The sequence below is a fragment of the Convolutriloba macropyga genome, chromosome 12 (genome assembly GCF_964194025.1).
Source record: "Convolutriloba macropyga chromosome 12, txConMacr16.3, whole genome shotgun sequence".
In the NCBI taxonomy this organism is placed as follows: Eukaryota; Metazoa; Xenacoelomorpha; order Acoela; family Convolutidae; genus Convolutriloba; species Convolutriloba macropyga.
Window position 1 is genome coordinate 56,392,634 of NC_134479.1, and position 10,634 is coordinate 56,403,267.

Below are 10,634 nucleotides of genomic sequence, written 5' to 3' on the forward strand. Positions count from 1 at the left end.
ATTTTTGAGCTGGTAAAATAATATCAAATTGAAGATTCTGGGTTGTTCGTTTTTTCCAGTGAAAATTTTACTCATGGTTGCTACGGAAATAAAGGATAATCAAAAGATTTTCTCGACTCAGATTAAAAAGAAGTTTTGACCAACTAGAAACGTTTTTTGGAAGTTTCTCTGCTACGCGCACTCTCGCGCAAGCCGTTTTGTTTGATTAAAAGTGATGCAAATTAATAGTGAACTTGAGAAACTACTTTAATCGATGAATTTTCAGCATCGTCGGCAAGCAGAAAAAAATTAACCGCATCAAAACCTTAAAAAATTGAGTTCATTAAGTATTTGCTTTAGCCTTAATGAAACTAATCCGCACCAACAACTGAATATTTGTGAATCACTATGTTCATCTTCCACTGCCGCAAAAAAAGCATTGAAGGCATTCTAGTCAAAATTGGGTGGTGTTTTTATAGGAATCTGATTTTGCCAAGAGAAACTAAAAGAACTTAGAACACAGGGAAAAATCTAAATAAACGAGTGCAGGAAACCTGTAGTTATTTGAGGAAAATGGATTTTCGTTTAAATTGCGCAAACACTGTTTATATTTATTTGGCGGAAATTTTGCAAGAAATCCCTGGCTTCAAAATACAGCCCTATAGTAAAAAAAAAGACGAAGGATTTAAACTCTTTCCTAAAATAGCCAGAAAATATAATGAATATTTTTTAAAAGAATACGTTCAGAGAGTGTCTGCTTTGTGAAAAACAAGAGTGCAAAATCAATTGACTAACAAAAATACAAAAACACAGGATTTTGAATTAATCTGACTTAATTAGCAGCCAAGAAATTAGTTAAATTTGGCTATTAAAATCAATTCCGTGTGCAAAAAAGAGAAAAAGTGAAAAATTGAGTTAATTTCTCTGTTTTTTGCAAGAATACGTCAGTTTTGTTTAGGATAATTGAAATTTGCAAACAATGAACCATTGAACTTTATCTCGTTAACAGTTGCTAATATTTTTATGCCCTGTCAATTTAAACCTCCGCAAAAGTAATTTAATGGTACCGAAAGTTTTAATTTGCTGTAATGCGAACTAATCCCCGAAAACGTTCAATGAACTCATGAGCCATATGTTATACCCTAAAATTATGGTATATATACTGTCAGTTTTTATCAAAAACTATTAGTAATTTTAAACCGAATTGGTCCTTCATAGTTTTTGTTTTCAAGTGAAAACATAAAATTTCAGCAAAAATGCTGCGGATATTGAGTATAGCAGGCATGCTTGTTGCGTTGGCAGATTCAAGTTTGCCTTTTGTCCCTTCTCCTGCTCCTCACCTCTACTCTTCAACAGATCCAGTATGCTTGGCAATATATCAAGTTAGTAATCTGTATTGAAGTTTCCAGAGAAACAATGTTTAATTTTCAGCTCTCATTTTTTATGGCAAAATTTTGGCTGTTTAAAGCCATTGCGAAAGCCATAGGGCGAGAGGGAGCACTGTTCTCCCTAGTCGAGACCAAATGGCAATCTTGTCAGTTTCTGGCAGAAAAATGGCTATCTTGTAAGATTTTGGCAGAAACATAGCTATCTTGTAAGATTCTAGCAGAAGAAATGGCTATCTCGTAAGATTCTGGCAGAAAAATAGCTATCTTGTAAGATTCTGGCAGAAAAATAGCTATCTTGTAAGATTCTGACAGAAGAAATGGCTATCTTGTAAGTTTCTGGCAGAAAAATGGCTATCTTGTAAGTTTCTCGCAGAAGAAATGGCTATCTTGTAAGATTCTGGCAGAAGAAATGGCTATCTTGTAAGTTTCTGGCAGAAAAATAGCTATCTTGTAAGATTCTGGCAGAAGAAATGGCTATCTTGTCAGTTTCTGGCAGAAAAAGGGCTATCTTGTAAGATTTTGGCAGAAACATAGCTATCTTGTAAGATTCTAGCAGAAGAAATGGCTATCTCGTAAGATTCTGGCAGAAACATAGCTATCTTGTAAGATTCTGGCAGAAAAATAGCTATCTTGTAAGATTCTGGCAGAAGAAATGGCTATCTTGTAAGTTTCTGGCAGAAAAATGGCTATCTTGTAAGTTTCTCGCAGAAGAAATGGCTATCTTGTAAGATTCTGGCAGAAAAATGGCTATCTTGTAAGTTTCTGTCAGAAAAATGGCTATCTTGTAAGATTCGGGCAGAAAAATGGCTATCTTGTAAGATTTTGGCAGAAACATAGCTATCTTGTAAGATTCTAGCAGAAGAAATGGCTATCTTGTAAGATTCTGGCAGAAGAAATGGCTATATTGTAAGATTCTGGCAGAAAAACTGTTATCTTGTAAGATTATGGCAGAAAAATGGTTATCTTGCAAGAAGGTTTTCGACTAGGGCTCCAATTATAAAATTTCTACGAAAACTAACTTAGCTAATCTAGATACTTTGTAGCGAAAACTCACTAAGACAGAAAAAATTATCATCAGCAATATCTCTTCATTTAGTGACACCAAAAGTCTCCAAATCCAAATTCAATTACACTATCGGTACAATTAAATAAAACAACTAAATATTTCAATTATCAGTACAATTAAATAACACTATTAATTATTTCAATTATCAGTACAATTAGCTAAACAAATTGAAAAGAAACAAGACTTGGGTGATTTACAGAGCCACAAAAATGAATAAGGCAAAAATTTCTCAGGTTCAAATTCAGAAATAGCGTATGAACGATGAATGCAAATTTCGAAAAAAATAAGGGATAATAATTGGCAAGTAAATAGCAAAAAATGAATGTTGAGCATGGAGGAACTATTGTTTTTAGATTTTAAAAAACACAAAGGGAAAAAAATCTAAGTAGAGACAAAAGTTCAACTATAAATGTCAGGTTTCAGCTTGCCCTAGCACATTTCTGTTTAAAGAGATGACTCATATGTAATAGTTTTTTTCTATGAAAAAACGAAAACTTACGAAAACGAGTTTTTCGTAATTGACCAAAAATTGACTAAAAAAGATATTGAAGAATTTTATGACGACCCTCAATTTCTTCATTTGAAAACCAGACCTCGACAAATAGTTGTTACTAGAAACACATACTCAAATTTCTAATTGATGCAATTTGAAAAAAAACTTTTGTCATTTTTAAATTTACCGATAGCTCAAAATACCAGTTTCTAAAATGAAAAAAAAATGTGAAAAACTTGTTCGAAAAAAAGCTTGAAAAGTTTTAGAATAAAAATGGAAGAAGCCAGAAAAGTATCAGAAACGCTCCAGGGTTCTGCTTGATAAAACTGTTGACTGTTTTTCAGAGCATTGAAAATACGACTAAAAATTAACCAACAAAATGGCACAACAATTCAAAATCGAAAGCAAAATTTGGGTTTTCGAAAAACTAACCCACAGAAAAGTACTAACGTTGGAAACTGCAAAAAAAATCGAAAGAATAAATCCAATTATTTTGTTATACTTACAAAATTAGTGTTAAAATGTAATGATGAAATCTTTTATGAAATGAAGAAAGCTGAAAATACTACCTGCGAAAAAGCGAAGTTTTAACAAAGTTTTGTTTGGAATATATAGTTCGGTTATTTCTACCAAAAAGCTAAGGCTCAAACACAGTGGCGTGATCAAATGTAAAAAAATCGCCTGATTCAATTTGCAAATATATTAAGAGGCTTTCTAAAAAGACTAAGCTCATAGCAAGAAATTAATGAAGAAAGTACTTATATAGTTCTACGGAGAAGCATCAACAAAAGCGCTACTTTCGAAATTCTCAATTTGAAAAAAGTAACTTTGAAAAATTTATAAATGGCGCAAATAAAACTGTAGTTGTTTACTGGACCCAATTTGAATAATAAAATTAGAAAGGCAGAAAGAACACTCGCAACAACAAACACTTGCGAAAATTCTATATGATTCATTTGACTCATGAAAATTATATATTCACAATGCGATAAAATGCGTTGACTTTCTGAAAGTTAAACCTGAGAATTTTACATCATAATACACAAAAAAGCGTTGCAAAGAGTTGAATTGTTGCAAGGAATGCACTGAAAATTTAACCCATTCCTTACATTTGCACAATAAATTTCAGTACAGTTCGACACATTATAATTTATGATTTTTCGGTCACTTTTTTAAACAATCAGTGCAATCAGAAGCAGTTTACATGGTTTCTGTGTTTGCAGGAGAACCACATCACAAATGGTCAGCTGAATGAATCGATTCAAATAAACCACACCATTCCAGTGGAGTGGGAGCCGAGTGGAGACAAAGAAGGCTACTCAGAGCAGAACAAGTTTGTCCAGATCATCCTCTGCAACGTGAACAAGAATCGCCAGGATGCCATGATTCCACCTCTCCAATGGCATTATGGATTGTGTAAGTGGATGACAAGATATTGTTGGCCGTAACTAACTTAGATATAACTATTCGGTTCTACTTCTTTTTACCCCTATTCATCTAACCCCGTTTATCTTAACCCCATATCAATAATTCACCCTTCTATCATTTACTCTATCATTTAACCCCTGTATAATTTCATCCCTCTATCATTTCATACTATCATTTCGGCGAGGAATTTTTAATTGAGTTTTCAGAATTGCTAGCTCTTGTTGGACATTGATTAAACGGTTGAAAAGTTCTCATGAACTTTCGAATTCTCAAAAGCTAAAAATTTGAAAACAATTTACAGTTTAGCTGAAATGTTTGTAAATATTTGCAAAAGCAATATCATTGTTAACAAATATTTGCAAATCCAACGTAAAAACTTACAAGGAATTACAAATCAATGCAAAAATTTGTAAATACTTTACAACAATTTGCAAAATTAATGAATTATTAACCAGTAAATTGAAAATGAAATTTATAAAAATTTGCAAATAATAATAGGGGAAGAAATGATTTTTGTATGCAAAGTAGATCCCATTATGGCTTGAAATTGTCTTCTGCGCTTGGCAACACAACCAAAAGTAACCTTTTCGTAAATTAAAAGCGAGACAGAAACTCGAACTAATGACCCTATTTGAGACCAAATTGTTTTCCGGCAAAAATGGTCCTCCCAAAAGATTTTTTATAATCCGGCAAGAAAAATAGTCTTGCAAGATAGTTATTTCCTGCTGGATAACCACTAAAATTCGACAATATTGCTAATAACGACAATATTGCTAATAAGAAATCAAGCTTCGATAGGCGAAAAGGATGATGTTGGAACAGATATATTCACTCATGATATAAGTTCTCGTTTTGCAAACAATACGGAAAAGATCGTTTTTGTCCGTTTTTTTCGAGGCACAATATTTGTATAGACAAATAAAATGTGAAAATAATCTCATTACAAGGAAATCTCGCAATAATGAGAAAAAAATAGATTGGAAACTTTGAAATAAATCATCGAATGAAAGTTTTAAATTTTAGCTTACTTGGCCAGGACCGTGAACCCATGCGAAAACATTACTGACCCTTCTTTTCCAGCTTATTACGGCTTCAATAACATAAAGAAGATCTCCAGTACAAAATATCTCCCAGGCTACTGGGTTGATAATGGATGGTGGTATGCCGAGAACTGGTTAGTTCCTTTAAAGGCAATTTTTCAATCAAATTATTCTAAAAAATAATTTATTTTTATTATTGAAGAAAAAACGAGTTAAAAAATTGACAGATTTAACCAATTTTTAACATTCTAATCAGAGAATTCATCTTCGGAGATTGGATAACTCAAAAAGTTTTCTAATAGTCTAATAAAAGTCTACTGGTTTTAGTTTATTGTAATTTTGAGAGCCTTATTAGACTGAAAGAAAAATTATTGGATGTATATTAAATGATGTCGTTGATTTTCTGACAGCATCATTTAATATACATCCATTGTTTTTCCTTCAGTCTAATGGTTCTCAAATTTACAATAAACTAAATCCAGTAGACTTTTATTAGAAAACTTTTTGAGTTGTCAATTCTCAAAGTTGTCAGTGAAGAAGGATCTCTGATTAGAGTGCTAAAAATAAATCAGGCGCAAAATAAGGTTCTCTTTTCGTTTTTTTTGTTTCTTATAATCTCAATCAACATTAGCCGTTTCTGGTATTATATACTTTTTGAGTTAGAAAAAAGAAAAGACATAAAAACTCATAGCAAAAATCGAACAAAAAATTTTTTTGACAATTTGAGTTCCAAAGTTTTGAAAAATTGAATTGATACACGTGCTCGTAACAAAAATGATATCTACAGTCCCAAACAATGGCGATGAAAATTTTCTGACAATGAAGAAATTATTGTTAGCAATTTTGAGATAAATTTGCTTTCATCAGCTTTTGTCTAAGGTGTTTAGCAAGGTCTTATTTATCTATAGATGAGAAATCAGAATTCTTGACAAAAGTTTTAATAGAGTTCATAAAAGTAGTTGACAAATCTTTATTCGTACAGTAAAACATTAAAAAATTTCTGATGAACTAATTATTTTATTTGTTTAGAAACACGGCTAGTTAATGCTGACCCATTTTTCTAGCAAGTTCGGTCTTGACGACTTTTCATACTGAAATCAGAATACGTAAAAAGTGGCTTGATAATACCTTGTACCTTTTAGCAAAAGAACTAAAAACTGGGGAAGTTTTGATGTATGTAACATCAAAAATTCAATTTTCATCTTTTTTCTTTCAGTCTAATATTGGTTTTCAAATTTATGAAAAATTAAAGCCATTAGGTTTCTGTAGACTAAAGGTTTTTTTTTTGAGTTGTCAAATCTTCGCATAAAAATTCTCTGATTAGAGTCTTCCCAATAATTCAGGTGCGCAATATTGTTCTATATTCGATTTTTTTATCTCGTTCTATCTCAATCATCGATAGCCGTTTCTCGAAAGCTGACATTTTATAATTCTTTGGGTGACAAAAAGAGAAGAATTTGAAAACTCATCGATAAAAAGAACAGTTATGTTCTTGCAATATTTCGAGTTCGAAAGTTCCAAAAAATTGAATCTATAAAATTGCAAGAAACAAAAACAATATCTATACCCCATCTATCTTTCCGTACAATAATTAAAAATAAAGGAAAATTTTCATTTGTGCAGTAAAACAATAAATATTCAATAAAGCTCTGCTAGTTTATCTAGAGCAGAACCAAAAATCAGAGTGTTTCGAGTGTTATTGCTCGACTTAGTAGAGAGATTCCATTTTTAAACATGATTCCATAAATTCCTGCTGGGAAATTGGTCATTTTTGCTAATACGAGATGAACTTTTAAAGATTTGTAGATAAAATTGCGGTTACTTTCATTTTCTAGACTCATCGTTCTAGAAAGTTCGGTTTAGACCACTTTTCATACCGCAATCAATATAACTAAGAAGTGGCCGGATAATGCCTTTAAGGCAGACCCTATAAGGGCTTTTTTTACAGCCTTAAATTTAGCAGAGTTAGGCTACTTATTTCTGCGCGCGAAGTGGACTTACCTAGGTCTATAGGACTACCCGGGTCGAGGTTTTGTCAAAAAATAATGTAAGATTAGTGGTAAATAGCGGTGAAAAAAAACCTTTTTCACCGCAAAGCGCCCGCATTTTTTAGCGTTGAATGCGCTGCAAGCGGTGAATTTTTGTAAGAATTGCGTTGAATTTTGCGGTGAAAAAATTTTTTTTCACCGCTATCACCGGAATTCTTACAAAAAAGAAACTGTCGTAGAAGGGTTCGAACCTCTACCTCATGCGTGTCACCAACTTCGTAATCCACTGCGCCATTTGTCACTTACTGCAATGATATTTCCTGTGAATATAAGATAAGCGTTGAAATTAGCGCGTTGAATATTTGTAAGATTTGTGATTTAATCGGTGAAAAATTTTTTTCACCGCATTCTGCTGGTAGTGGTGAAAAATTTTTTTTCAACGCATTCTGCTGGTAGCGGTGAAAAATTTTCTTTCACCGCTTTAGCGCTGAAAAACAATTTTTCACCGCTTAAAAGTTTTTTTTCACCGCATTCATCGCATTGAACGCAAATCTTACACTTTTATTCAAATTCACCGCAAATCTTACATCTTTTAGCGATTTTTAGCGGTGACACCTTGGCCCGGGTACCCGACTCTGCAAAACACTGCAATGTAACTTCAATTGTAAGGGCGGAAGATACAATAAACGCCGGAGTCATCTGTATACACATAGTGTACTGTACAACTATCTAAAGACTGATAGGATATGGCATCCAATCACTATTCACAGATATTCATCTGGAAAAAGATATTCATCTGCTGCCCCATGTATTCAATCTAGACTAGTTTCTTTTTACCAAAACACGTGAACTAGCTGGGATTGAGTATACGACATAAATCTGTTTCAACATGGACAAACATTTTTCAGGCACACCAAAATGAGATTCTACCAGTATCCAATGAACGAGGCCACAGAACAGCCAGACAGATACGATCTCTGCCCCAATCGGTACTACAGAGGACTTACACAAAATCATGACCCCTTCACCATCGTAAGGAAAAAATTTCAAACTTTTTTCACTCTTTAATTTGAAAACCCGATTGTCCGGGTTCACCGTCTCAAGAATTGAGAAGCCCAATGCAAAATACCACCGTCAGTTCTTGTGCACCCATGCTGGTGTTGTAGTTAACTGGATGCAAGTTATTGCGAGATGAACCGCTGTTGAGAGAGTCCACGAACAAATTTAGCCAATGCTTTTTTCTTATTGCTCAACTATTGCTCTTAGTTTTATGGCAAAGTACACCCATAATGTGTAAATTCACACGTTTCCCGTTTTTTCGCACTTAATTGTTTACACCGTATCATTTTCCCCATTATTTTCATAATTCTATCATTTCGCCCCGAAATTAATTCTTTTTTATGATTGGTACTAATAATTCTCCCAAAGCGTATGAAAAATTTTCTCAAGAGAAGCTTTCAAACAAAAGTAAAATTTTCTTGATGTATTTCATCAAAAAATTTGTTACTTTCTACTTTCTACTTAAGAAGATAACCTTCAACAGAAATTGACGACAAAAATTTACTCCTGTATTGTTCCCCAGTTATAATCTTGCTATGGGAACATGTTACTATAATGTTGCTAATAATATAGCACTTGCATGAAACAATTAATTTTCTCCAAAAAATCTCAAACTGGTAAATTTTTAAAAGTTTTAGTTAAAGTTAGGTGCTGTTTTCATGAATGTAGCGTGATTTTAGATATGCATGTGATGCATTACATAAGATTATTGTACGAACTCAAAGATACTGCAACCCAGGGTGTTACGTTGTGGCCAAATTCATCCAAAAACAATTGATAAAACTTAACTCCTTCTTTTTGTTGCTTAGAGTATGTGGCAGTGGGCATTCTTCATTGGTTGCTCTCCAGCCCACTGCGACGACGGAACCAAACTTAATTGTCTCTTCACCGACTTTTTTGGATACCCAATCCACAGCTCCAATGCAAACTTCGCCGGATTTGCTTTCTTCAAATTCAGCCGAGACCTGATTGACGCTTCGCCCAAAGCACAGATGGACGGTGGCCTGCCAACCTGCGAAACCTGATGACCATATACGGCATCATTCTATATGCAGTGAATCATATATGGCAAACAGCTCTAATAGTTAAACAACAACAACAAAGTTTTTTCAATAAGATATCAACACGTTTCAACTTTCGTTACACTGAAGATTCTAGTGCCATATTCTAGTGACAGTTCTGCAAGAGAAAATGGGCTTCAAAAGACAAGGGGGTGATGGCTAAAAGTTTTAATTAAAAAACCCGAATCTGGTTCCAAAAGGTGGTTGATAACAATTCAATATTTCTCAAAATCTGTTTTTTTGCGTTAAGTAAAGCTACCAATGTTGAGACGATTCCTCACAAAATCTACTTACTGATTCAGAGACACAAATAACGCTCACTAACCATAGACAAAATGAATTCACCACATGTGTGGAGAACAAACTTAGATGATGATGATGATGGCTGTGATGAGAGCAATGAGCCAAAAAGGCTATGTTTAAGTGAACAATTGTAATTATAAGCAAACAGCCAAACAAATGAAAATCTTGAAAATTAATAGCAACAAAAAGAGTACCAAGAAGGCTCGCTGGTTCTGTGCGTGTGGCCTGTTGTGTTGAGACTCTTCGATCTACAATTTCAAATGAGATCACAAGACTTCAGTTTCTGTCAACTTTATTTGCTTAAAATAAAGAAGAAAGTCAGTAAGAATTTCTAAAAATCGAATGACGTAAAAAAGAAAGGTCTTCTACACTCTTCTAATTAAGTACAAAATAGAGTATTGTAATATAAATTCAGTAAATTGCAATATCTGCTAACAATTTCGTCAAAAATTTTGAATGATCGAATTGTCTTTCAGTGTTTCCTAGTTTGTTTTCATTTGCTAAAAGGGTATGCCACCAAGAGAGGATTACTTTTTTGCTATGATGAGAATCTCGACCGCCGCAAAGACTGACTTCAGCTTGCAGTTTAACTCGGGCTTTGAACTGTTGCTAGTAGGCATTAAGTGGTCGCAGAGTTTTGACTTATAGAAGGGCACCTTGACCTTGGCCTACCTCTGAAGATCACGAGATTAATACACTTAAAGCAACAATGAAAGTCCTAGTTAATGGTGTTTAATATATTTTGGCGTTAAAACTATATTTCTTTACTCTGATATTTGTTCTTATATAGATTCTCAGGTTTTGTTCGGATAAAAGTTGAACACTCTCC

At 33.5% G+C, this 10,634-nt stretch overlaps 1 protein-coding gene across 1 annotated transcript; it reads left to right on the plus strand.

Moving 5' to 3' along the window:
- Nucleotides 1-1,185: 1,185 nt before the first annotated feature.
- On the plus strand, nucleotides 1,186-9,466 carry LOC142350555 (uncharacterized). The gene is made up of 5 exons (XM_075402405.1): nucleotides 1,186-1,361; nucleotides 4,150-4,342; nucleotides 5,378-5,528; nucleotides 8,291-8,414; nucleotides 9,251-9,466. Exons 1-5 carry the CDS (start codon nucleotides 1,236-1,238, stop codon nucleotides 9,464-9,466), a joined length of 810 nt encoding a protein of 269 aa, XP_075258520.1. The 5' UTR covers nucleotides 1,186-1,235.
- The last annotated feature ends 1,168 nt before the right edge of the window (nucleotides 9,467-10,634 follow it).

Bases quoted from the DNA above. Each gene is read 5' to 3' on its own strand.
- LOC142350555 (XM_075402405.1), top strand. From the start codon at position 1,236: ATGCTGCGGATATTGAGTATAGCAGGCATGCTTGTTGCGTTGGCAGAT. The intron at 1,362-4,149 runs GTTAGTAATCTG...CTGTGTTTGCAG, and splicing joins TATGCTTGGCAATATATCAA to GAGAACCACATCACAAATGG. The intron at 4,343-5,377 runs GTAAGTGGATGA...TTTAAATTTTAG, and splicing joins CCAATGGCATTATGGATTGT to CTTACTTGGCCAGGACCGTG.